Here is a 27,370-nt window from a genome sequence, read left to right on the forward strand (position 1 = left end):
GGTGTGGGGACACCTGTCGGGAGGAGCAGACAGGAGCAGAGGGGCTTGAAAAGAATTTTGCCCCCTGAAGGGTGGGGCTCCTCTGGGGGGAAGGGGGCGGGCGGGCACTAAGGTTTGCGAAAGCTGCGCCAAGCTCCGCAGCAAGTGCTGAGGTTTGCTCTGCAAGTTCAGGGCCTGCCTGGTGAGGAGTCAGTCCTGCCAGATCCCCACCAGGAGGGGCCAGTTGCCCCTCTGCGTTAATCTCTCCGTGGCCGCCGGGAGATTGAAGGGTGTCCTGGTGAAATTTCCGGCCCGGGAGGCCAGGTAGAGCCGATTCAGCCGAGCGACAGCGTTCGGTGCGTGCCAGGAAACAAGCCTCCTGAGTTCTATTCGAAGCTTTCAACTGTCACATAGTGTGGCTTCAGGCAAAACCCTCCCGCAGGTGGGGCCCGGGGTCCGTGATTCCTAAGCCCCAGCTACCAAAGCTTATGATTCAGGGGTCAGACCGGGGAAGATGCGGCCCCCTTTTCACCCCAAAGGTGGAGGAGGTGGATGGGCACTGGATCCGGTGGGTCGAAGAACCAGCGGACCAGAAGGGTTCGGGCAGTGTCCTGACGGGGCGGGGCATGAGAAGCGGGTTCAGGGCATGCACGCCTCTGATTGGCTGTGCTGCCCTTCGCTCCGCCCCCTGCTCTATAAGACACGCGCGCGGCTCGCTCAGGGTCAGTGTGGGGGCTGCGGCTGCATCTCACCCTGGTTTGCTGCGTCCATCCTCCCTCGCGTGGGGGAACAGCCGGTCAGACCCGCGAACCTGCCGCTGAGGGCCGCCGGGGGTGGGGGGCGGGGGATGCCGGGCTGCCGCATCAGCGCCTGCGGCCCGGGGGCCCAGGAAGGGTCGGCGGAACCAGGATCCCCACCGCCGCCGCCGCCGCCCCGGGAGCCCCTGTCGTGCTCTCAGCCCCCATCCCCAAGTCCAACCTTGACCCCAACCCGGGCTCAGGCCTCATCGCAGCCCGAAGCTGCCCAGGAGTCGGCGGGCTCCGCTGAGGGGCTGGAGCTGCAGCGCTGGCGCCAGGGCGCTAGCGGGGGCGCGGGGGGCCTCGGGCCGGCAGGGGGCGCGGGCGGCGGCCCGGGCGCCGCGGCGGCGGCGGGTGGCCGCGCGCTGGAGCTGGCCGAAGCGCGGCGGCGACTGCTGGAGGTGGAGGGCCGCCGGCGCCTGGTGTCGGAGCTGGAGAGCCGCGTGCTGCAGCTGCACCGCGTCTTTCTGGCGGCCGAGCTGCGCCTGGCGCACCGCGCGGAGAGCCTGGGCCGCCTGGGCGGCGGCGTGGCGCAGGCCGAGCTCTACCTGGCGGCGCACGGGCCGCGCCTCAAGAAGGGCTCGCGCCGCGGCCGCCGCGCCCGCCCGCCCGCGCTGCTCGCCTCGGCGCTGGGTCTGGGCAGCTGCGTGCCCTGGGGCGCCGGGCGCCTACGGCGGGGCCACGGCCCGGAGCCGGAATCGCCCTTCCGCCGCAGCCCGCCCCGCGGCCCCGCCTCACCCCAGCGCTGACCTCCGGCGCCCGGACCCCTGGCCACCCCGAGAGACCACCGCCCGGGTGCCGACAGGTGGACTGCGGATGCCGGCTGGGTGGAACGACGTCACCGACGCGGATGGACAGATTGGCCCACCACAGGAAGAGACAGTCGGGGGGCCGGGGGCCCAGTAAAGAAGGCGAAACCGAGGTGTGGTCTTAGCGGCTGGCGCATCCGAGGGGCGGGGCGGGGAGGCCTCCCTTCCCTAGAGCTTCTGGAGTTCGCTGGGTCCTTAAATAAAGCTGTCCACTTTCTGTTGCCGCCTCTCCCAGAACTCCTGGGGAATGAGGTAGTGGCACTAAGTCCCCATTATAGAGTTGGACACGTTGAGGCCGCTCAGATCCCAGGAAGGGTTTGCCAGCAAACTTTTACCGGTTGGAGCAACCCCACTCTCACCTCCTCAGCGTTGCCTTTCCTGGGTCCCTTGGGGCTGTAAGAAGAGTCTTGCCCTTGAGGCCTCTACTCTCTGGCGGCCCTTCGCAAGGCAGAATAATGAGGCTCCAGGATGGGGTGGCGGCTGGCACAGCGATGTCGCTTTGAGTTGTCTCCTAAGGCCCTATTTCCCATTTGGGGAGATGGAATCGCAGAGAGGTGAAGGATTTGCTCCCATCATACTATGCTTAGGCCCTTCCACTTCTGGGGGACAGGTCTTTCCTCAGGCCCTCATGCAGCTTCAGTAAGAGCTGACTCAGACGGCCATGGCTGTTTGGTGACTGCCTGAAGGTTTGCAGATTCTCCTAGGGGCTCCCAACCTGTCGCTAAGATGGCTCTGCCAGGGATGGAGCCAGGTACATCCTGTAATGGGGCCCCAGGGGAGCAGGTATGTCATCGGCTTCTAGATTCTAGAAAGTGGGGCCTTAAAGGGCCAGACCTGAAATGAGATGCACTTCCCTTCCACATGCCCTGCAGGCCCCGCTCCCCTGCTCCACTCAGCTGTGAATGGCCTGGCTGCTGCTTTGCTGCCCACCAGCTGAGCTGACTGCAGTCTCACTTGTTGGTCTGTGAACTGGGTGTCTTCACCTCCTGGAAGGTTTGTCTGGAGGTTAACACAGGGCAGAGTTCTGTCTTCTCCCATAAATCGTGGAAGAATGTCTTATTCTCTTACGTCACACCTAGAAACAGGCACTGCTTTTGCTGCCGGAGCCCGGGAGCTGATCTGAAGTCCTTATTTTACAGAGTGGCAAGGTCACCTGCCAGCTAGGGACAGACCTAGGTCCTCGGGTGTGTGTGTGTGTCCTTCTTGGTGTATCTCTCTGCTGGCCAGGGGCAGGGGCTAGGTAGAACTGCTGTCAGCTTGTCTGCCGTGTGACCTAGAACAACGGTCTCCAACCTTTTTGGTTCCAGGGATCAGTTTCTGGGAAGACAATTTTTCTACCCACTGGGGCTGGGTGGGGGTGGGGGGAGATGGTTTGGGGGTGATTCAAGTACATTACATGTATTGTACACTTTCTTTCTACTGTTATTATGGCAGCTCCACAGCAGATCATCAGTCATTAGATCCCAGAGATTGGGGACCCATGACCTAGAACAACTCCATCCCTGATATGGGCTGGTTTCCTCAGTCCCTCTCTGAACATAACTGTCCCTCCTCATGTCAGAGCTTTTGGGGGAGAAGGGGGTAGAACGAGGCAGTTAAGAGTCACAGGATTCTGGTTTAATCCTAATCCTAGAGTCCTTGGGGTCAGGTTTACTGCTCTGAAAGCCAGAGCCCCAGGGGCCCTCACCTATCCCTTCTCTAGCTAGCTCTTCCTCTTCCCAGGTACCAATCTTTTTAATGGTTTCTCAGCTCACAGCCAGGCCTTCCTGACCCCATTCTTAGCTGGGGAGGGGAAGTCCAGGAGGAGGTCTCAGAGACTGAGAGCTTGGGGACCGAGAGAGCAGTGAGGGGCCCTGGCATCCTCTGGTCTGCCCAGAGAGAAAGGACCTTCCAAAGCCACTTGGGTCATTTTGGGTCTAGAGGCCCAGAGAGGACAAAGACTCCCTGGAGGTGACATCAAGGAGCTTCAGGCTGCAGTGCTGGGCTGCAGCCAGGTCTGTTTGCATGGGAGGGACTCTTGGTCCCCAGAAGCTTTTAGCTAATGGTTTAAAGTGCTCTGTGTCACCACAGTTTTGCCTTTCTCTGGGATTTATTGGTAATCAGCTTTGCTCTGGTTTGGAAGAGGGGAGTGGGGTGGATAGGGAATTAGAGATGGCTCTTGCTGGAGAAAGTGGTATATGTAGGGATGGAGATTGGTCCCAGGCTCACAGGCAGCTCTGTCCCCCCCTCCACTTCCAGAAGTCTCGGGCTTCTCATTAAGGGCCTCAGCCAGGGCTCACAGTGCTCAGTGACTTAAACCCCAGCTCTTGGTTCAGTGCTCTGTTCGGGGGCGCCACAGCCCTACTACCCCTCAGCCAACAAATACAAGTCATCTTCCCACTTTTGCTTGGCCCACCGAGGATGCCTCTAGAAGGTTCCATTTTCTCCTCAATTAACAAACATTGATCTCTGCTCAGTCCAGGCGCTCAAGAAGCAGCACTGAATCAGAGGGTCTCTGCTTTCAAGGGCTTGTGTCTCCCAACCCTCTTCTAGGCATCCTGCCCTGGTGTTGTTGGAGGAGGGCTGTCTTCAGGCCTTCACAACTATGAAGTGAGTGAAAGTTGCTCAGTCGTGTCCGACTCTTCATGATCCCGTGGACTCTACAGTCCATGGAATTCTCTAGGCCAGAATACTGGAGTGGATAGCCATTCCCTTCTCCAGGGGATCTTCCCAACCCAGGGATAGAACCCAGGTTTCCCACATTGCAGGCAGATTCTTTACCAGCTGAGCCACCAGGGAAACCCCGCAACTAACTCTGGCCCCACCCCCCATGACTTCCTAAACACTTTCTAGATGGCCCAGCCATCTGGCCCTGGGGACTGGACTGAGGACAGGCGATCGTGAGGGATCTGTGCGCTGAGGACGCTGATGGCCACTAGGGAAGCTGGGATGTCAGCAAAGCGAAGGGAGGGGCGGGAAGACCAGTTTAGGGATTTAGAGGAACCTGCTCCTCTTCTGGATGAGTCCTTTCGCTCTCTTGGCTGGCCCTGGGCAAGTGTGGCGCCCCCGGGCGGCGCCACCAGAGGGCAGTGTGGGCTGCTTCCTGGGGCGTGGGGGCGTGGCCTGGAGCGGGTTCCCTCTGTCCATATCCCCGCCCCCAGCCAGTCCCTACTCCCATGGCCCGGGCATCTCAGGCGTTGAGCTTTAAGGGTCTGCCAAGAACGTGCGGGTACTGGCGGTCACTTAGAGAAAGAGGGGCCTCTGACCTCAGAGGGCAGGTCCATCAGGAGAGACTTTCTTGGAGAGAGAGGTTGCACCTGTTGGCGGTTACCGTCTGAGTAAAAGCCCAGAGTACTCCTCCCAGATGTGTTAGACTGATAATTGATCAGAACACTTCATCTCTGCCGCCGCCACCTGGGGATCAAGGTGGCTTCCTAGAGATTAGGTTGAAGCGACAATTCGCAGCTAAGGTGCTCTAAGCCTGCAGTGGCTCCCTTATCCTGACAGCCAGGTCCCTCCAGGGGGTCCCAGTCTTCTCCGCTGAAGGAGGAGAACCTTTATCTCCTCCCCTCCTTTACATCCAGCGTGGGAGGAGGTACTTGGGAAAGCTGGGACATCCCCAGCCTATTTCTTCCTGCATTAGATCTTGACCGCACCCTGGCTAGGAGTGATAAGGGAAGGGAATCCTTGCTTGTGGAATAATATATTAACCACCACATCTATGCCAGGTACTGTGCTTGCTAAGCACTTTACACCCATTAGCTGTTTCAGTCCTCCCAGCTACTCTGCCAACAAAGGAGGAGTTATTCCCATTTCCACAGATGAGGAAACTGAGGGTCAGGGAGGGTGAGTGACTGGCCCAAGGACTTAGAACACTTACGTCGGGGACACCTTCAACATCAGGCTATGTGGCTTTCCATTTATCAAGATATTGAGAGCTCCACATGGGTTTCTGAACGCTCGCTCTTCAAGTCTGGGTACAGGAAACCCTGGTCCTTGGTTCTGGGGAGGGATGTGATCAGACATTGGTGGCACAAGGTGCCACCCCTCCAAGGTCTGGCCACACCCCCCAAAGGCTGGCTCCCTACCTCGGTTGTCTGTGCTCTGGGGGTATGAGTCAGGCTGAGTCAGCAAGGGCAGGTCAGGGATGCTTAGGGCCTGGGTTTGCCTTGGAGGGCTTCCTCCTAACCTGTGTACCTGGGCTGGCATGATTGGAGAGTGAAGAGCCTGGGATGGTAGAGGAGGAGGGTGACTGGCTCCATGGTGGGGCAGAAAGTGTCCTGTTACTTAGAACAAGAAAGACCTGAGATTTAGTCCTGGCCTGGAGCTCAGCTTCTCAGCTGGGAGAACTTGGGCAAATGACTTCCCTTCTCTGAGTCCGTTGTGTGTGTGTGTGTGTGTGTGTGTGTGTGTGTGTGTGTGTGTGTGTGTGTGTGTGTGTGTGTGTGTGTGTGTGTGTGTGTGTGTGTGTGTGTGTGTGTGTGTGTGTGTGTGTGTGTGTGTGTGTGTGTGTGTGTGTGTGTTTTATGGGGAGTTAGGGAGGAAATAATTTCCAAGTATTAAGTGAGAGGTGACATTAAGTGCCTAGCACACAGCGAAGGTCTGTAAATGCTTGGAGCCAACCTACCTGGCCTAGGAGAGGCTTCCAGGACAGAGCCCCCAGGCAGTGTGGGCCTTTGCTTCTCCAGAGCATCGCCATATCAGGCATCCCAGAACAGTCCCCCTTCTCCCCCCAGTGCCTTCCCCGAGGAACTCCATAAGGGGAGACATGGAGGAGGGGCAGGCATTTTATCCCAGGAACATTCCATTCCAGCTGCTCAGACCAGTGGGGATCCCAGCCAAGGACAGAGGCCCAAGGGAGCTCACCCCAGGAGCCCCCACCCCTTCCAGGGCGGGAGCCAGTGGAGCCCTCTTCCAAAATATTGCCCTTGCGCCTTCTCTCCACAATGGCCTCTCTTAAGGAGGTAGATGCTGAAGGGTTTGGGTGGGGCTGGGTGGCTGTGTGTGAGAGAGAGAGGTAATGAAAGCTCTTGAAATTATTCTTTTCAGCTCCTCCCAGCTCCTCAGAGCCTCAACTCAGGATCTGACTTCTGGATTCTGCTCCTTTGCCCGGGCACCTCCTTCAGGAAGACTTCTCTAATCGACCCTGCACAACCGCAGCACCCTCCTCACCTCAAAGGAGCCCCTCACTTGACAGTGGCAAGGGGCTGGGTTCTGGGGAAGTTGCCTCTAATAGGAATTTATATATTCCCACATTTGACTCTGGCTTACATGGTACAACTGGGGATATTACAAGTCCTTTGAGATGCAGTCAGATTAACAGAGCAGCAAACCTTTCCACCGAGAAAAGGGTTTCTCTTTAAAGATATCGTTACTGTTCTTAAACAAGTCTCAGCGCAGCTAGGGTCCCCATTTTGGTAGATGCCGTTGCTGCTCAGTCGAACAGTGGTAGGAGGGCTGTTTGAGGGGGAACATTGCTCTGAACAATCCCTCAGTTTCCCTCGCCCACCATCCCTGCCCTGTGTGGGTGCCTGCCTTCAGCCCCTCAGAAAGATAATGGGCTGCTGGCTCCCAGGGGACACACCTCTTTCTCAGGAAGAGGGGTTGACCACATAAAAATAATAAGTTTTAAATGAAAGATTAAATTGATTCAAATTAACTTGATTTAAATATCTTGATGGTAGACGGAAGGGGGCCACATGGACTCACACCTAACCCAGAGCTTGTAGAATTCCACAAAATGAACGCATATGGAGTCAGTTTCCTGTTGTGTACATTCAGGAAGAATAAACCTCAGTGATGTGAGACAAGCATGCGTGGTTTTGAGGTTTACTCTGTGAGTGCCCGCACCACCTTTCCTTTCTGCATGCCTGTCAGGGCTCTTTAAGTGGGCAGTTCCTTGAGCAGCTTCTGTTTAGTTTCGTTTGGCAGTCTGGGCCTGTTGACAGATTTGCAGACTGACTTCTCCCTTGACTTGGCTCCCAGCTGAACCTCTCCAGGAAGTCTTCCTCAATGAAGGATGTGATGAGGAAGCTCAGGGATGGGATGCCCCCATGGGACAAAGGGATGCGAGTGTGATGACATGGCAGCAGGGTGATCTGTGGGAACTGCATGTGACTGTGCTGGTGAATGGATGGACCCATGGACCGTGGGGATGGACCCCACAGTCAGGGTCCCATTGGAGACAGGGCACACTCAAACTGGGGAGAGATTTTAAAAAGGGACCATTTCTGGGACTTCCCTGGTGGTCCTGTGGCTAAGACTCCGAGCACCCAATGCCGGGGACCCAGGTTCTATCCCTGGTGGGGGAACTAGATCCCACATGCTGCAACTGAGAGTTCACATGCCCCAACTAAAGATCCTGCTGCAATGAAGATCGAAGGTCCTGGGAGCTGTGACTAAGACCCAGATCAGCCAAATAAATAATTTTTTTTTTTAAAGAGACTATTTCCAAAGCTGTGGGCTAGGCTTAAGAGACTAACAAGATACTGCAATTGTCTGTGGGGCTAGCAACAGAGAGAAGCCTTTACAACCCTTGGGCCTGAAGGGGTAAAGAGGGGTGGGGGAGGCAAGGCCTTCGGGACCTGGAGAGTGAGCTGTGTGGAGAGGGACCCTGACAGGAGCAGGGGCCTCTGGCTGAGCGATGTAGGCAACCATCGAGACCTGATGGGAAGGGAGCAGGGAAAGAAACACCCCATTCTCCTCCTCCCTCCGGTACCTCCTGCTGGGAACTCTCATTGACTGAACCCAACAGAGAGGCAGGGAACAAGGGATGCATTGATGCACAGTTCATAGAGGTCAGCCTCCCAGGGGCACAGAGCATGAGGGAGGGCAGAGAGTGGGACTGGAAGGGCCAACACGTCCAGCAGCTGCCTGGGGGCCTATCTTTCATTCCCCAAAGTTCACAACAAGGCAGTTCCCACTCTGGAGCTTCCCTACCCGATGCAGGTCTGGGGGGAAATGGACTTGCTTGGAGAGGGGAAGGGGCATGGGTCTTTTCTTCCCTCAGTCTTCCCCCTCTCTGGCACTTAGATCTTGATTCTTTCCTGTCCTGGCATCTTAGATGGCTACAGGGATTGTCCACCAGAGAACAATGCCAGCCACTGAGTCAGTGTTTTTCTCACACCCGGAAACACTACACCTCCCCCAAACACACCCACAGTCATGCCCGCTGCCATACAGGCCTCTGACACTGTCACCACAAGCCATATCTGGTGTCACGGTTGTATCAAGAAAACGTACAAGTGGGCACAACTGCTACACTCTGCCATCATTGTAAAACAGCCAAGTCACAGGAATGCAAGCTTTTTTTTTCTGTCACATGCCAAACGTGCCATGTCACATGTATGTATAGGAGACATACTGTCATGCCCAACCCCGTGAAACCAGAGGGTAGGGGCAGGATGGTGCAGGGGTTAACAGCAATGGCCCACACACCTGTCTGGCATCAGTTTTCTTGTCTGTAAAATGGAAATACTTGTTCTCCCCTCGTGGAGTTGTTGTCAGGGTGCATTGGGATGCTGTGATTGGGGAGACCTCAGGGTGGCGCCCAGTCTGGGGGAGAGCTCTCCAGAAGTGGTAGCTGTTAGCTGGAAACGCCCGTCTCCCACTTCTCTTGGGGAGCACACAGACCTGCACAGGGTGAGCCGGGCAGCCTCAGGTGCACGTGCCCTTCCCCGGACACGCCTGCCAGGAGCACGTGACGAGTCCCCTTCACCCGGAAGGCTCTTTCCCCAGACACCCGCATGGTTTGCTTCCCATTGTCTTTGTTCAATCAGATTGTCGCCCTTTCAAGGAGGCACACCCTTTTTAAAATTGCACACCTCAGCACTTCCAATCCCTTACCCAGCTATGTATATTCTTAGGCGTCGCTGACCTTCTAAGACAATATAATTTAGTTTATTTTCTATCTTTCCCATTCGAATGTGATCTTCACAAGGGTAGGGATGTTGGTCTTTGTTTACTGTTGTGTCTCCACCCCCTGGAGGGGTAACCAGCACACGTGGGCTGAATCCAGTGCACACACACATGTGCCATGGATTTCTGGCTCTCTCCCCTCTGAAACAAGCATGTGCAGGTGAATCCCACTCTCCACCCCAAGAAGCTAAGCCTCTGGGGTTACACTGTGAGCTTCCCCCTCACACCCCAAAGCAGGAACTGGGACAAATTTAGTAACTCCTATCCTAGGACCCTGGTTGGGTGGGCAGGGCCAGGGTAGGGTGGGAGGCTGCTTTTAGTCACCAAGCAAAGACAGCCTTTCCACTCATCCTTCTAGCCATTCTGAGCCCAGCAGGGACGCACTGAGCAGGTGAGATGGTTGGACTCAACCAGGTGACCTGGGGCCTCCTCTGTGGCCTTGTTTTCTCCACTCTGACTGGAACCATAAAAGCCAGCACTTCAGAGGCCACTAATGAGCCTCAATATGTTAAGAACATTGCACCCCCTGGATCAAAGAGGCTGGGTAAACAGTAGGCAGCGTCCAGGCCTGTGACTGGCTGATGCCCTGAGGGAACACCTCCCTAAGAGCTTGTGGCTGGCGGCAGGCACTCCCAGACAGCCAGCCATGGTCCTAACTGGGTTTGGAAAGGAGAGTCCTTGCCCCTCTAGGGGACTTAGTGCAAGGCATCCCCACACCAGCACTAGGGGATACGAGAGGGAGGAGACAGCAAGGAGGTCAAACCAGTCAATTCTAAAGGAAATCAGCCCTGAATATTCATTAGAAGGACTGATGCTGAATCTTCAAAATTTTGGCTACTTGATGCAAAGAGCCGACTTACTGGAAAAGACCCTGATGATGGGAAAGATTGAGGGCAGGAGGAGAAGGGGACGACAGAGGATGAGATGGTGGGATGGCATCATTGACTTAGTGGACATGAGTTTGCGCAAACTCTGGGAGATAGAGGACTGGGAAGTCTGGTGTGTTGCAACGAGGTTGCAAAGAGTCGGACATGACTTAGCGACTGAACGACAACTCCCAGTGGGGAGGCCAAACCTGGGCTCTGGCTTTAGAGGTGCCAGAAGCACCCCCTAGCCCCAGCTGCCACATCTAGAGGGAGGGTCTCCAGTCCAGATTCCCCCTCCTTGTTCACCTGCTTCCTGGGGAGAGTTGGGGAAGGTTGAGCAGAGATGGAGTCAAGCAGCCCTGAGCATTGGAGTATGAGGCCAGGTTCAGGGTCATCAGGACTCCAGGTAGGAAATACTGAAATATCTGCTTTTTAGCAAGAGATTTGCTGAAGTGATGTGCAGGGGCAACTCACATGTGTAGACAGAGGCTTGTAGCACAACCGCCAAGCTGGGGGAATGAGGGGCATTCCCTAACCACCGCCCAGGACTCAGACTCTGTCCCCCAAAGTCCCCTCCCACAATACAAGCCTGACTCAGGCTGTGCGAGAGGCAGCCTCGGACCCCACAGCCAAGAAAGGTCCTTCTCCCAGGAGAAAGCATGGTGCTAGGCTGAGTGTGGACAATCTTTATTGGCAGGTGTTAAAAGTGCAAAATAGTAACAAATCCAGAGGGATGGGAAGGGAGGTGGGGCATACCTCTCTTTTTCCTTGTGAGGACCCTGTAACCAGGCCAGTAGGGTGGGATCACTTGACTGTGGCTACATTGGACCCATCACCTTCTAGAGAACAAGCTCCCAGGCAGGAGGGCTCCTCACCGTGTGGGGGAAGGGAGAAGCATCCCGACAGGGGCATGGCTTGTGTTCCACCCCAGGCTGCTTGGTTCCTGCCCACAGCGCGCCTAGACAGCTTGGGGTAGGGGTGTTAGGGGGCTGCGCTAAACTTATCCCTCTGCAAACCTAGGCATCTGCCTCAGCTTCCCTCCTCCTAGTTAGTGGTTCAGCCCAACTCAAAGTGAGTGATTCCCATATCATAACAATATTTTAGCCATTGCATGGGCTGCAGGCTCTTAGAGGCTGCTGGTTTCACTGAGGGCTGGCCCTAGCCAGAAAGACCTTTTCTAGGCCACAGACATCAGCCTGAGATGATGGGCCTTGAGGCTACCATCCCAAACATTCTTTGTCTCTTCCTAAAGGCAGTTGACCCTCAAGATGAATTACCCCGGCACCCACAATTATGCTGCTCCAAAAGGGTGGCGCAAATAACCAACAAGTCCATTTACCGAGAACCCCGGCTTGGCCTTCAGTTCACAGGGGCCCTCCCTCGGGGGGAGGAATCTGGTCTGTTCAGTCTGAGGCCCGACCCTGCAGCAGTGCTGGGCCCCCTAGCCCCGGCTGCCTGTCTCTGGCGGGGTCCTCCCCGCCCTCCTGGAGGCCCCACTCCATCCGGGGCGGCTGAGTCCTTGCTGGCCAGGGTCCGAGTCAGTTACAGGGCAGCCAGGTGGGATAGGAGGCGTGGGCCCGGGCCAGCAGAGGCTGCACGGGGGTCACATAGTAACTGATGGTGGTGGCGGGCACCACCCCGTCGGGGATCGCGGGGCAGCGCCAGGCCAGGGCGGCGGCGGCCGCCGGGCCCTGCTCGGCCAGCGCCTGGAGCGCCAGCGCGGCGATGAGGTCCAGCGTCTGGCGGCGCTCGTGGTTCATGAGGCACACGGTGCTCTCGTTGACCACCCGGTGCAGCGTCACCAGGCAGGCGTAGCGGCGCGCCGCGTCGGCCCCGCTGAAGTGCGCCTCGAGGTAGCGCTCCAGCGTGCGCCGCTGCTCCGCCAGGTCGGGGAAGTCGATGAAGAAGCGGGAACACATGTAGCGCTGCAGGGCGCCCACGTCGGTGCTGGGCCGCGGCCGGAAGCCCCGCACCAGCAGGTGGCAGTACTTGAGGAGGCCGCCCCCGCGGATCTCTTCGGGGCTGCGCGTGGCGATGACGCGGTGCCGCAGGTGGTCCAGGGCCTCGGCGAAGTCCCCGTACAGGCTCTCGCCGGTCACCGACGGGTGGAAGGCCTCCGACATGGGCGTGGGCGAGCACTGGCCGAAGAGCAGCAGGGAGTCCAGGAGGATCTGGAACGAGTCGACGCTGAACTCGAACTGGCGCCTGACCGAGTCCACGAACTTGAGCTCCACGTTCTTGCCGCTCTTGTTGGACAGCGAGATGAGGCTCCAGCGGTCTGCGTCGGTGCACACTTTCACCAGCTTCTGCACGTAAGCCTCCTTGAGGGTCAGCGGTGTGATCTTGGCTCGGCTCACGCCGGCCGGCAGGAAGTCCAGCAAGCAGGCCAGCACCACCTCCTTGGTCAGCTGGAAGGACGCCTCGCTTCGCAGGTCCACGCGGAACACCAGATCCAGGTCCTTGTAACCCAGGCCGCTCTCAGGGTGCAGCACGTGGCTGGCGGCTGAGCCGTGGAGTCGCACGCTGTGCACCCGCAGCCCCTGCTCCTCCAGGCTGCTGCGGACGACCTGCAGGGGGGCCGGCGGGACGGAGAATTGTCAGCGACCTGGGCTCTGCGGGGTGTCCACTATGGGTTTCCATACAATAACCACAGTGACATCAACCACTATTGACCACTTACCAGCTGGTTTGCCTTTGGAAAGTCATTTCATTCTCTAAACCTGTATTTCCTAATCTGGAGAGTGGCCCCTTTGGAGGAATGACTCACAACAGCAATAATGATAACACATAGGTGCATGGAATTTACTAAATGCCAGGTCTTGATCTAGGCACTTTATACATTAGGATACAAACTCACACAATTCTTACAGTGACTCTATGAGGAAGGTACTCTTACTCCCACTCTACAGATGGGGAACTGGAAGGACGGGGGGGGGGCCACGTAATTTGCCCAAAGTCACACAGCCCGTGAATGCAGAGTGGGGAATTAAACTCTAGTTCATGTCTCAACAACTACGCTATTCCACCTCTCTAAAGCTGCAGGTAAAGCAGTTTTGTGCCAGGCCTGATGCAAACTGCTCAAATGTGTTGGGAATGTAATTGGCAGTTCACATGCATTACTTCCCTTGCCCTCATAATAATCCCAATTTTTATGTATTATTATCCCAATTTACAGGTGGGGCACCTGAGGCACAGAAAAATCATGTCCAAAGTCATAGAGCAGTCAGGCTGAGACCAGAACCCAGGTCAGTTGAATTCTCAAGTCCATGCACGCTCTTTTGATTATGACACACTCGTTTATCTTTACAAGGACCCAGCGAAGCAAATATTAGACTCATTTTTACAGATGAAGAAACTGAGGCTTCTAGTAGTAGAACACTTAAGGTTCAGAGGAGAGGCCATTCATAAATGGCAGGGCTGGAAGTTAAAACCCAGATTCTTTCTGCTCTTGGGCAGGGGGGTGGGTCAAAATCTCAGGAAGCCTTCTGAGCCAGAAAGGAAAGTGCAGTTGCTCAGTCATGTCCGACTCTTTGCAACCCCATGGACTGTAGCCTACCAGGCTCCTCCGTCCATGGGATTTTCCCAGGCAAGGGTACTGGAGTGGGTTGCCATTTCCTTATCCAGGGGATCTTCCCAGCCCAGGGATCGAGCCTAGGTCTCCCACATTGCAGGCAGATGCTTTACCGTCTGAGCCACCAGGGAAGTGAGCCAAGTGGAAAGAATGTAGCAGACCCCATCCGCTGACACAGGAACATGACAGGGAAACCTGTGTCATCTCGAATCTGTTCCTCTAGCAGAGGCGTCTCCCTGGACCTAGCACCAGGGAGGGGAGAAGAGAGGAGCTGGGATCCGACATTGTTTTCTCAGTAGCCCAGAGTACTTCACACACAGAAAGTGACCAGGCAGCATTCCTACCCTGAGCGATTCTGCAACCCCGCCTTGCTGCCAAGTCAGCTTTAGGCCCGGCTGCTCTGCTGGCCTCCCAGGGAATTACTGCAAAGAATGCACCTAAGTGCTGAGGAGGCAAGCTGCAGTGGGGCAATCTGAGGCGGGCGGCTCCCTCCAAGAAGCTTCCTGGAGGAGGCCCCTGACTAGGGGAAGGTATTATCCTGGCCATCAGGAACCTGGGGGGCCAGGCATTGGGCCTTCTCACCAGAACCTATGAGGGGTTAGATCTTTAACATCTCCAGGTTATAGATGGGGAAACTGAGGAGTGAATTACCTACACAGGATCACCCAGGGGTGATTTAGTCACTAAGTCGTGTCTGACTCTTGTGACCTCATAGACTGTAACCTGTCAGGCACCTCTGTCCTTGGGATTTTCAGGCAAGAATGCTGGAGTGGGTTGCCATCACCCAGAGGGGCCTTCAGATTCACGTATGGCTGACTTCCAATCCTATCTGCTTTCTACTGCATTACTAATCCAGGGTTTGGAAGGAGCAGAGACCAGAAACTAGGGCTCTAATCTGCTCTCCATTTCAGAGTTTCAAAGTGAGAGCAACCCTCCAGTAACTGAAGCCCAGGGCCAGGGTAGCTAGGGAGCAGGAAGGTGGGGCTGGCGGAAACCTTGGCCAGGCAGATAGGGGAGGCTGGAGGTAAGGGACCGGCCTGTGGGACTATTTTCCCGCACTCTGGCAGCTGTGCCCATGTAGGCCAAGGGGAGGACCGGGCCAAAGACCTTGTCTCAAGGACCCTGGCAGAACTGCAGCACTGACCAGCCCCCTCCCCAAGTCCCATTAGAGCTGACTGAGCCTTACTCAGTGCCAGCTCCTGCTCCAGGCTGATGCCCACCCCAGGGCATGGCATCTGGCCTGGTGAGTAGGTAGGAGTACCCTTGTTAAAACTCCTGCGTCAGGCCATGGGGTTGGCTGTGTCAGCCAGCCAGCGGCTGTTGTCTGGTTCCCAGGTGTGACTGCAGCCAACTTGGCAGGCAGTCCCAGATACTGCCACACCCAAGGACTGCAGGGCAGCTTGGAGCTTCCTGAATCAGACTTTCCAGCCATGGACGGGGCAATGGCTGCACCCTCCTTGCTCTCGTGCCAAGGCCCTCCCCCAAACCACTCTGCTCCCAGACTGCTGCTGAGACCTGCAGTGAGAGCATAGGTGCTGTCAGCCAGCAGGCTTACAAAACTTGAGTCTGGAGCCACCTAAGGCAGGCCCTTTGGCTGCAGCTGGAGAGATCAGAGACTAATTCAATCCTCTGAACCCAGAGAGGGCAGAGGACTTGTTTAGGGTCACACAGTCAATAAGTGGCTGAACTTAAGTCAGTTCTCCCAGAACTGTTTGGGGGTGGGGTGGGGGTGGGGCCTCCTACAGGAGAGTAGGTTCCTCTAGCCCAGGTACAAGCAGGAATCGTATCTCTAAATGCCCAGATTACTGCTGTAGGCAAGGCTTGTGGGGGGCAGAGAGGGAGAAAGTTTCCAATTCTTGAACCATGGGACAACTCAGCACAGGTGAGAAGCCCAAGGTCAACAAACCAGCATCTCCACCACATACACACAAACAGTACCCCCTGCCCGACCCCCCCCCCCCACCATACACATACACACACACATCCCAATAGCTTGTGAAGCTGCCAGCTACAAATTCCTGCCAGAAGATGGACTTTCTTCCCTGTGGAGGCATTTGTACAGGCCAGGTAAAGGACCCTTTGGATTCTGGAAGCAGAAAGGGCAACGGAGAGCAGTTCAACCCATCCCCATTGAACAGATAGGGACACTGGGCTTCCCAGGGGCACTGCTGGTGAAGAACCCACCTGCCAATGCAGGAGATGTAAGAGACGCAGGTTTGATCCCTGGGTTGGGAAGATTCCCCAGGAAGAGGGCATGGCAACCCACTCCAGTATTCTTGTTTGGAGAATCCCATGGACAGAGGAGCTTGGTGGGCTACATAGGGTTCCACAGAGTCAGACTTTGTCTCCAAGTCTCTAAGTCCTCCTCCCCTCCACAGCCGGCAGCTCTCTGTTCTGTACATTTCTGACCCTAGTCTAGGAGACATTGTACTCTTATCACATTGTAGAGTCAGCTCCTATTGACCTGCAGCCTTCCCCACCTGGATGGGAGTAGCTGGAAAGCCAGGGGGCTGGGTCTCAGTCACACCTGTACCCCTGGTGTCCTGAACAGGGCTTGGCACAGAGAACATACCAGTAAAAGCAGTTTGACCATGCTGACAGGGGCAGGGACTTCCCCTTAGGCCACCCCATGTCCCTGCAGAGGAGAACTGCCACACTAGGTTCATGCCTGAGATAATAGTCCTGGGGATACGGCATTTGGGGCCCCAAGTTTGACCTGACTGTCAAGGAGGAGAAAAACCTCAACTGGTTCCTAATTGCCCCACGACAGCAGGGCAGCCCAGGAATGCCTCGCCACTGATGACTCAACCCTAGGGAATCTGCCCCCACCCCCTCCCATTCCTTGAGAGGGAGGGAGAGGTAATCCCCCAGCAAGCAACCTTCCCCCTCTGTGGAAGCTAAGACGGAAGAGCCAGGGATGGGGGGTGGTCTGCTTTACCTGCCTTGTATGTCTACTTCCCCATCTGGTGCCAGGAATATGCAGGAATTGCAGCTAGATTTTCTGGTTTCTTCTAACTGCTAAGACCTACAAATTGAGTCTTGGGAACTTGGGAAGTCTTGGGAAGAAATGGGAAAGCCTTGAACTTGCAGTAACCAGCTCCTGGGAAGACCAAAGATTCTCTGGGCTTGCTTTTCACCTCTAGGAAATCTTATGGAGCTCACGGCCCCTCTTGGGACCTCAGCTTCCCCAGCTATAAAATGGGTACAGTAATTACCATATTAGTATTTCAGAGCATGACAGTGCCAGGGCTATATAGGTGAAAGAGCAATTTTAGGGTTGTTGAGGGACAGGTAAGGGGAAGAGGGAGTCTGTAAAGAGGAAAGGAGTTGCCAGAATTCTCTTCTCCTCAGGAGAGAGATGGGGCTTGGGGCCAGAGACTCAACCCTCATTCCCAATCTTGGGAAAGGAAAGAAACAGCTAAACTGGACACCTGATGTTGCTCCCCCAGCACAAAGCCATCAGGTGCCTCGTGATTAATCTCTTCCTGCCACACAACCCTAGTTGAGAGGGAGTCCTAGCTGGAATTTCTCAGCTTTCTGGAGGGGGCTCTTGAGCTGTGGGCTGTGGGAGCAGAGAACAGACAGAATCTGCTCCTAGAATCCAGAGAGAGGTAAAGGGTTGAGCATGAGACCTGGGGATGACGATTTGGAGATGAAAAGAACTATCTCAGGCTCAAGCGTGCAAAGCTACCCACCCAGGGCTGCTTGGCATCTCCTGTCCTTGCAGACGGGGCTGTTCTTCTTCCCAGACCAGGTCCCTCCCCACTTTCCGCCCCCTCCAGCCAGGACCTAGGTGAATGGTCCTAGGGCCATCGGGGCTCCTCAAGGGGCTGGGGACGGGAAAGTCAAGTGGGGAAAGAAGATTATGAGGTGCGGGGGTAGTAAGATGTGGACTCCCATCAAGGTTGCGCGATTTTTGCCTTGTCCTTCCCCGAGCCTTGTTTTCCTAGCTGTCCAGCAAATCGAACAGACTCCGGGAACCTCCCAGCCACGAGAGTTTCAGGATGGAGACCCCCTATCCACCGCCCAGTGCCTCTCACCTGCACGATCTCCCGGGGCTGCACGCTCAGCGTGGGGAAGTTGCCGCGCCCGTGAATGGGAATCGGCTCGCTCAGGAGCGCATCCAGCCGCTTCACCTGCGGCCAGCTCAACCCGCTCAGGTGCTGTCCGAGGGAGGCCGATGAGGCCTCCGGGTCAGGGCCGCCGCCTGCCGGGGCGGCCTTAGCCACCGCCGCGGCCGCAGCCGTCCCCACCTGTGCAGCCGCCCGGTCCCGGCTCTCCGTTCCGCTCTCCGACGGCATCATTAGCCCGGCCCCGGGGCCCCGACGGCAGAAACCGGGGGCGATTAAGGGGAGGAGGGCAGGGAGAGCGGCTGGGCCCCGGACAACGCGGAGGACGCAGGGACCGGACAGCAGCGACGGCGAGGCAAACCCAGGGCACACCTCCGACGGCGACGACCAAGCGACCCTAAAGCTTGTCGCCCGGGGCCCAGCAGACTCTTATAGGCCGCGGGCGACACGCCCATTGGTTCGGACTGCTGTCACCCGCGGGAACCGCCCCGCCTCTCGACGCGCCTGCCATTGGTCAGCAAAGCTTTGCACGTGAGTCACTGGTCGCCAGGAGGATTCCGATTGGCTGGATGGCACGCCCCTGCCCGCCCTCCTGCTCCGGCTTAATTCCCTCCTTTGGTCCTTAAAGAACTTCTGTTCGCGGTGATTGGCTCGGGCGGAAGGCAAGTCCTGGATTTAAAGGGACTGCGCCCTCCAGGGGCAGACGAGAAGGAAGTGACCTGTGAAGTTTGTAGCGGAATTGGAGCACTAAGGTTTTTTTTTTTTTTTTTTGCACTGGAAGGAATTTAGAAATCATTGGGCCTGGTCCTAGTCATCCACTATTTTCAGAAGCCCAGAGAGACTGCGCCAATTGTTCAACTTAACACAGTGCTCCTCCTGCTCTCAGGCAATCTTCCGGAGTTGAGAAAAGGTGACAAACTTCTACACGAGGTAGATGCTTTGTAATGTACTCTCCTGAGTACACCTCTTCCTGGCTAGCGTTAATGTTTTGGTTTGTGCTCCTGCTCAGTCGCTTCAGTCGTGTCCGACTCTTTGCAACTCTATGGACTGTAGCCCAGGCTTCTCCATCCATGTGACTCTCCAGGCAAGATATTCAATGGAGTGGGTTTCCACGCCCTCCGCCAGGGGAATCTTCCGGACCCAGGGATCGAACCTATGTCTCCCGTGTCTCTTGATTTGTAGGCGGGAAGCCTACCTGAGCCACCCGGGAAGCCCCATGTTTTGGTTTAGGGATGAGGAAACCTGCTCAGAGAAGGGGCTTGACTGTCTCAAGGTCACACAGCAAGTGAGACAGGCCCTGGTGTTGAACCTGCACTAGAGAGTCTGTGAGCACCTGCTCTTTCCACTACATTTGCGCAGACTCAGGGCCTTCACAGGGCTGGAGGTTGGAGGGAAGCTGGAACTGGAGTGTTGGTCTTCTGGCAGCAGCTTCCTGGGCAGCAGGTGGAAATCCTTCCTGCCAGCCTCTTAGCTTCTCAGGTCCTGTGTGTCCTTGGGCAAGTCCCTAAATCTCTCTAAATCAGTTTCCTCATCTGCTCCAGAGAAGGGGCTCAATAAATATTTTTTAAAAATTTGATTTGGTTATTTATAGTTGGCAAAACATATTCATATGTTCTATTGAAATAATACATTTACATGTTTTTCTCTCCCACTTTACAGAGCCTAGTGGGATGAGGCTTATTGCTATCATGTTTAATCTTTTCTTATTTTAAATATAGGTGCTGGTGGCAAAATTCTAGAAATTGAGTCTGATTCATCTCTGCAATATTCTCTCTTTTTAAAAAATACTTATTTATTTGGCTGTGGCATGTGGAATCTTTAGTTGCAGCATATAGGATCTAGTTGCCCAACCAGAGATCGAACCCAGGCCTTCTGCCTTGGGAGTGCAGAATCTTAGCCACTGGATCACCAGGGAAATCCTTGAAGTATTCTCCTTTAAATTAAACATCATTCTTCTAGCAATTCTTTAAATATAATTCTCCTAACACCCCCATTTTGTAAGGTAGCCTGGGCAAGAGCAATGTGTCCAATGAACAAAGAAACCAAGACCTAGAAATAGTAAACGACATTCCAAGGTCACCAGGTTACCTCAGACGGACCTAGGACTAGATCCCAGGAACCTGACTCAGGCTAGAGCACCTGTTTCCTCTATCTGGAGGCCTGCGCAAGCAAGATCCTGCCCTTGTCCCTTCTCTCCATCTCTGGGTTCAGGGTGGGAATCTGCTATTTGCTCCACTCATTGGCTTTGTGACTTGGGGCAAGTCTCATGCATGCACTATCCTCAGCTCAGTTGCTTGCTATTTTATTTTACCTTCTCTTGAAAGATAAGAAATAGATAAGAAACATTCTTCGGCTGAACCCAGAGTCTCAAAACCCTTGACCTATCCCTTCCATGTCCCAGCAGAGAGAGGAAAAGAAGGGAAAGTAACATTTACTGGGTAACCTCCTATGCACAGATATTTTATACACATGACCTCTAATTCCTAAAAATACATCTCAAGATGTGGCATCATTATCCTCAACTAACAGATGAAGAACCTAAGATTTAGAAAGGTCAAGTGACATGCCTAAGGTCATACAACTCTAATGGGCAGTGTGAGACTTGAATCCAGGTCTCCTGATTCCAAAGTCCTCTTGTCCAACTGCTCTTCTTAGAAGAGTTGGCACAGATCACAGTCATGCTTGGCACAGCCCTGGTACCACCCTCAGGATCCATTCATCCACTTATTTATTCATTCATCAACCAACACTGACATATTAAGCACCTACTGTGTACCAGGTGTTGAGCTAGACTCTGGTGTATGATAGGCAAGACCCCTGTCCTTCTCAAACTGTCATTCTAGTGTAGTAAGACCATAGTCAAGTAGGTAAATAAATAAGACATTTATAATAGTGTTAAGGAGAAAATAGAACAGGGCAATGGGAGGGAGAGCAATCATATGTGTGAGTGTGAAAAAGATACAGTTTTCAAGAGCGGGAAGAGAACCAGAGAGATTCATATACATTGTTAGATGGTGCAGTCGTGGAAAGCCTCCCTAAGGAAGTGATTTTTCCGTTGTGCCTACTGGATCCACTTCGGCCCAATCTCCCCATGCTTGTCCCTGGACAGCTAGGGCAGCAGAGACGGGGCCAAGCCACATATTCCTAGAAATCTGAAGACTTGAGCTGACAGGCTTTTTGACAATCATTTTGTTTACTCTCTTCCCACTTTGTAGATGTGGAAACTGCGGTCCAGAAAGCAGAAAGGATTTACCCCAAGGAGACTGGTAAGGGCTGGAACTGCTCACGATAGGGTCTTGTGAGAGTGGGCTGATGCTGCACCCACTCCGTACCCTGGAATTAAGTTCTCTAAAGAAGGAAAGTTAAGAGGTCTCTTTTCCTCTCCCCTTCTTTCTGTCTGGGCTAGGAGGAGCAATTGGCAAATTCAGGGGCTGTGAGTCACCCTTTTGTTGACACCTCCATTTCCAAAGCTAATTGGTCCAATGTTTGACCAATCACAGGACCTCAACGTCAGTGCTGGGGTGGGGGTGTGACTTGGGGATGTAGCAAGAGGAGAGAGAAGAGGTGAGAGAGCAGGGGTAATCTCATAGGGTTTCATTTTCACCAAGATCAACTTTTAATTGTTCCAATGAACGGAGGGGACTGATGGCTAAAGTACATCCTGAAGAGTCCAACTGTCTTTCAAATTTTATATATAAGCCTTTCCCCCCTCATACAAATTTCCTGCCTTAATTTTGACTTCAACTGATTTTACAAGGGAACTTACTCTATATGATAATTGAGTCATAGTGACACACATAAGTCACTTTTCCTATCTGGGCCTCAGTTTCCTATTCTGTGAAATGGGAGAGAAATAGGAGTCAGGCTCTTCCACTCACACCTTCTATGATCTGAGATGGTGGGAAAGGAGAAGGGGTCCTGGGAGAGTCTTGGTTCCTACATTAGCCCCTCCTCAGCTCTGAGACCCAAGACAGGAACATCCTGGGATCCACCCACATTACAGAGCACCCTGTGCCTAAAACCACACCAGGCACTTTCTGCACAGCTCATTCAATTTTCAGAACACAATCTTTTGACTTAGGAGTGATCTCTTGCTTTGCATGAGAGAAAACTGAGGCTCAGAGAAGCTGATTAACTTGAGTACGACTCCCATGAGAGGGAGTGGGCAAGAGGGGCTTCATACTGAGGTTTGGCTGAATCCCAAGCCCATGCGCTACCCAGGGCCCTGCCTCTGAGGATGACAGATGACCCTCCCCTATGGAGAACACCCATTCCCTCCTCCCATGGTTCTTGTCCTCCACCCTGCCTCAGCCCCTCATGGCCAAGATAATTTCCCAGACCTTGTTATTACTCATAATTGTGCCCCTACCCTGTGTAATTTCATTATCAAGTATCCCATCCTCCTGACACCGCCTCCTGTCTTTTCTGCTCACTCCCTCTGGAACCCCGACTCCATCGCTTCCAGACCCACCAGGACCTTCAGTCCATTGATCTTCCCACCTTTTCCCCTACTGCTCCTCGCCTCCCTCATGTCCTGACTTTCCGCCTTCACCAGCTTAGAGTCCATGGACCGTCATTATAATGACTTCCTTGCATACGCCCTCAACCCCCTTGCTCCTTTTGTATTAAATTGCACTCACCTGGCAAAACCACACCCTGGTTAATCCAAAACCACAACCCTGCACTTGCACCCACACAGCTGACAGAAGTTGGAGAAAGACATACAGCCGTGATGATTGGTTTCACTTTAATGTCACCCCCGCCCTCTTCCAGGGGCCCCTTAGCACTGTCCTACCATGTGACCTAGCATATGATCTAGTCTGGTCACTCTGTCACAGTCCTATAGACAATTTCTTTTTCTGTTTTTTAAAAGCAGAATAATTTATTTATTTGGTTGCACTGGGTCTTAGCTATGGTGGGTGGGCTCAGTAGTTGTGGCACGTGGGCTTAGTTTCCCCTGATCTTAGTTCCCTGACCAAGGCTTGAATCTGTATCCCCTGCATTGCAAAGTAGATTCTTAACCACTGGACCATCAGGCAAGTCACCCTATAAACAATGTCTTACTTCTCCTCGGTCCCTGATAGCTCTTCCCCCCAACCCTCCCTCAGCTCTTAACCTTGCTTCCTAGTCATTGAGGAAATAGAAGTGATCAAAGGACACTTTCCACAAACTCTCAACACCCCTTCTGCCCAATCCCCGAGTCTGTGCCACATTTTGTCCCTCCCTTCTGCTACTTCGGATGTTCATCCATTTGCTCTTCTCTGTGCTTTCCCTCCACTCACACACCAGATTCCCTGTCTCTCACCCACTCAAGGACTTCACTTGGGCCATTTCCCCCCTCTCCTGGATCATTCCAATCAGCACTGAAACATAACTTCTTGCATCTCAGAAAAAAAACCACAACAAAACCATGAAGTCTCTCTTGGCCTCACATCTGCCTCCTCTCTACCCCATTTCTCTATACAGATCTTCCTTGACTTACGAAGGAGTTACATTCCATAAACCCATGGTAATCTGAAAATATTCTAAGTTGAAAATACATTTAATACATGTAATCTACTAAACATCATAGCTTAGCCTAGCCTACCTTAAATGTGCTCAGAACACTAGCATTAGCCTGCAGTTAGGCAAAAGCATCTAATACAAAGCCTATTTAATAACTGAATATCTCATGTAATAGTTTAAAAAATTTTTTTGGCTGCTCTGAGTACAGTATGTAGAATCTTAGTTCCCCAACCAAGGATCGAACCCATACACCCTGCATTGGAGGTGCAGAGTCTTAACCACTGCACTGCCAGGGAAGTCCCCTATCTCGTGTAATTTATTGAATCCCTGTGCTTAAAGTGAAAGAATGGTTTAAGTGTATGGGTTGTTTCCCCTCAATGTGATGTGATAGTGTGGTTCACTGGGGGCTGCAGCTTGTTGCCACTTGAGATGCATCATGAGAGAGTACTGTACTGAATATCACTAGCCTGGGAGAAGATCAAAATTCATAGTACATCTCCTACTGAATGAGTATTGCTTTTGTACCACTGGAAAGTTGAAAAAGTGGCTCAGAGGGTAAAGCGTCTGCCTGCAATGTGGGAGACCTGGGTTCAATCCCTCAGTCAGGAAGATCCTCTGGAGAAGGAAAAGGCAACCCACTTCAGTACTCTTGCCTGGAAAATCCCATGGACGAAGAAGCCTGGTAGTCGACAGTCCATGGGGTCACAAAGAGTCAGACACGACTGATTGACTTCACTTTCACTTTCAAAGTTGAAAACTTGTAAGCTGAACTACTATAAGTCGAACCGTTATAAATTGAACCACTATAAGTAGAGCACTCTCTATATAGTAAGACTCCTTGAAAGTGTTCATACTTGCTGCCGTCACTTGTTCAGTTCTCTTTTGAACACACCTCAGTCAGGTTTTGTCCCCACCACTAGACCAAAACTGCTTTTGTCGAGGTCATCTGTCACCTCCACACTGGTAAATCCAGTCATCAATTTTTTTCAAAAATAGTTTTATTGAGATATAATTCACCTAACATATTCTCACATATAAAGGCTCTAGGCACTCGGGCTTAGTAGTTGTGGTGCATGGGTTTTAGTTGCTCTGTGGCATGTGGATTCTTCTTGGACCAGGTGTTGAACCTGTGTCCCTTGCATTGACAGGCAGATTCTTAACCACTGGACCACCTGGGAAGTCCTGTCAATTCTTAATCCTCATATTTTCCTAGATCTATAAATTGCATGTGACACAGCTGGCCATTCCCTCCTCTTTGAAATACTTTCTTCACTTGGCCTTTAAGAGATCTTACTGTCCCGAGTTTTCTATTTCACTGAGTACTGTTTTGTGGTTTCGTCCTCATCCCCTCAACCACTAAACAGTGAAGTGCCCAGGACTCATTCCCTGGTCCTCTTAGCTTTTCTGTCTACACTCACTCCTTTGGTGATCTCATTCAGTTTCATGCTTTAAATACCATCTCTGTGCTGGTAAGTCCCAGGTTTATACATTCCAGCCCAGAGCTCTCTTCTGACCTCCATACCCATTTGTTTAATTTTACATAACATTTCTCCATGTCTCTTTATGTTCCTCAAATTTTGCACGTCAAAAACTGAATTCTTGAGCTGAATTGCTCCTCCCACAACAAATGGCAACTTCCAGTTCTTGGGCTGAGCATCTGAAGCCATTTTGTATTCTTTTTTTTTTCTCTCCCATTCCACATCGAATGTGTCAGCAAGTCCTGTGGGCTCTACCTTCAAAATTTGGGTCAGACTCTGACCCCATCTTGCCCCTCACCCAGCTAGCTGCCACCGCCGTGGCCATCGCCCCCGCTCCTGGATTATTGGAGCCTCCCTGCCGGCCCCTCCTGCTATTGCACTTGTTGAGAGTGTGGTTTCAACGCAGCAGCCAGAGTGATTTTCAAACAGAAGTCAGATCATGTGTTTTAATGCCTCCATCTCACTTGGAGTAAAAGCCAGAGTCCTTCCACTCCACACAAGTCTCCATGGAATACCCCACCCCCATCTCCTCCCCCTCTGCCCTCCATCATCTGTTGCGGGTACACTGATTTTCTCAAAGCCAGAGCTCTCCTATCTCAGAGCCTTTGTGATTGCTTTCATCTGCCCGACACATTTGTTCCCTCTTAGCCACATGGCTTCTTCCCAGTTCTTCCAGGTCTTTTTCTCCGTGAGACCTCTCTAACTACCCAATTAGAATAGCAACCTTGGGACTTGCCTGGTGGTCCAGTGGTTAATAATCTGCCTGCCAATGCAGGCGACATGGGGTTCAGTCCTTGGTTGTGAAGATCCCACTGCGATGAGAAGTTCCTGCACTGCAACTAGAGAGTAGCCCCTGCATGCCACACTAGAGAAAGCCCAGGTGTGGCAATGAAGGCCCAGTGCAGCCAAAAATAAGTAAATTTTTTTTAAAACTTAAAAAATAATAAATGGCAACCTCCCCTCCCCACCCTCTCCTCTGCTTTATTGTTTCCATAGCACCCAGCACCATCTACACATCATGCTGTCTGTTTACCTGTCTATTTGTTGCCTCTTTGTCTGTTGGAACAGAATCGACAGGAGGGCAGAGAGTTTGTTTTCTGAGTATCCCAACTCCTGGAGAAGGAAATGGTAACCCACTCCAGTATTCTTTCCTGGAGAATCCCATGGATGGAGGAACATGGTGAGTCCATGGGGTCGCAAAGAGTCAGACATGACTGAGCTACTTCACTTTTTTTTTTTTCAACACCTGGAGTCTATAAATATTCATGAGACAAATGAGGGATGACTGAGGGAAGGAGGAAACAGCACTATTCTAGAACCAGGGCGTGGTGCAGTGTGGCTTCAGGCAGATTTCTGCGGGGTGGCAGGGGGGCGGGGGGGACTGCGAATGGAGTCCTCCTCAAGGTCATGGAAAATCGGTTTATGTTTTCCAGCCAAGGAAGCCCGGTGTCGGAGAAACCAAAAGCTTGAGTTCCAATTCCAGCGTGGCCTCTTATTGGCTGTGTACCCTGGACACAAACCACTCCCTTTCGCTGAGCCTCAGTTTTCTCATCCTCTCAGTTCAGTCCAGTTCAGTTGCTCAGTCACGTCTGACTCTTTGCAACCCTGTGGACTGCAGCATGCCAGGCCTTCCTGTCTATCACCAGCTTGCTCAAACTCATGTTCATCGAGTCGGTGATGCCATCCAACCATCTCACCCTCTGTTGTCCCCTTCTCCTGCCTTCAATCTTTCCCAGCATCAGGGTCTTTTCAAATGAGTCAGTTCTTCGCATCAGGTGGCCAAAGGATTGGAGTTTCAGCTTCAGCATCAGTCCTTCCAATGAATATTCAGGACTGATTTCCTTTAGGATGGAGTGGTTGGATCTCCTTGCACTCCAAGGGAGTCTCAAGACTTGAAGAAGTCTCAAGTCTTCTCCAACACCACAGTTCAAAAGCATCAATTCTTCGGCGCTCAGCTTTCTCTAAAGTCCAACTCTCACATCCATACATGACTACTGGGAAAACTATAGCTTTGACTAGACAGACAATTTTTCGTCAGAGTTATGCCTCTGTTTTTCAATATACTGCCTAGGTTGGCCATAGCTTTTCTTCCAAGGAGTAAGCGTCTTTTAATTTCATGGCTGCAGTCACCATCTGCAATGATTTTGGAGCCCAAGAAAATAAAGTCTCTCACTGTTTCCATTGTTTCCCCATCTATTTGCCATGAAGTGATGGGACCAGAAGTCCCATCAGAATACATGAAGTGAGTAATACCTCATCTGCTCAATGGGGTATTATTAGCAGGTCTCTGGACCGGCATAAAAGGTCCAGTGCAGGAAGGGTCCTGGCTTGTAGTCAGCACCCAGTTCGTGCTCGCTCTCCGCAGAAACAGTTCTGATTTGGAGCAAGGTTCAGACAGG

The 27,370-nt window shown here is 53.2% G+C and overlaps 2 protein-coding genes and 1 long non-coding RNA gene across 3 annotated transcripts; 2 read left to right on the top strand and 1 right to left on the bottom strand.

Moving 5' to 3' along the window:
• Positions 1 to 757: 757 nt before the first annotated feature.
• Positions 758 to 7,364, top strand: TRNP1 (TMF1 regulated nuclear protein 1). Its single transcript, XM_065927551.1, has 2 exons — positions 758 to 1,698; positions 6,614 to 7,364. The coding sequence occupies exon 1, from the start codon at positions 827 to 829 to the stop codon at positions 1,523 to 1,525; it is 699 nt and encodes a 232-aa protein (XP_065783623.1). The 5' UTR covers positions 758 to 826; the 3' UTR covers positions 1,526 to 1,698; positions 6,614 to 7,364.
• A 3,569-nt stretch (positions 7,365 to 10,933) lies between these two features.
• Positions 10,934 to 18,406, bottom strand: TENT5B (terminal nucleotidyltransferase 5B). Its single transcript, XM_065927552.1, has 2 exons — positions 17,959 to 18,406; positions 10,934 to 12,914 (listed from the first exon to the last, which is right to left on the bottom strand). Exons 1-2 carry the CDS (start codon positions 18,220 to 18,222, stop codon positions 11,886 to 11,888), a joined length of 1,293 nt encoding a protein of 430 aa, XP_065783624.1. The 5' UTR covers positions 18,223 to 18,406; the 3' UTR covers positions 10,934 to 11,885.
• Positions 18,407 to 18,826: 420 nt separating this feature from the next.
• LOC136163118 (uncharacterized) lies at positions 18,827 to 26,842 on the top strand. Its single transcript, XR_010662194.1, has 4 exons — positions 18,827 to 18,918; positions 21,204 to 21,254; positions 26,040 to 26,151; positions 26,405 to 26,842. It is a non-coding gene; the product is annotated as an uncharacterized lncRNA (long non-coding RNA).
• Positions 26,843 to 27,370: the final 528 nt, after the last annotated feature.

The sequence above is a fragment of the Muntiacus reevesi genome, chromosome 3, assembly GCF_963930625.1.
Source record: "Muntiacus reevesi chromosome 3, mMunRee1.1, whole genome shotgun sequence".
Classification (NCBI taxonomy): Eukaryota; Metazoa; Chordata; class Mammalia; order Artiodactyla; family Cervidae; genus Muntiacus; species Muntiacus reevesi.

Excerpts from the sequence above, each read along its gene's own strand:
- TRNP1 (XM_065927551.1), top strand. The coding sequence starts at position 827 with ATGCCGGGCTGCCGCATCAGCGCCTGCGGCCCGGGGGCCCAGGAAGGG.
- TENT5B (XM_065927552.1), bottom strand. The coding sequence starts at position 18,222 with ATGATGCCGTCGGAGAGCGGAACGGAGAGCCGGGACCGGGCGGCTGCA. Across the intron at positions 12,915-17,958 it reads AGCCCCGGGAGATCGTGCAG|GTCGTCCGCAGCAGCCTGGA; the intron begins GTGAGAGGCACT and ends GCCCCCCTGCAG.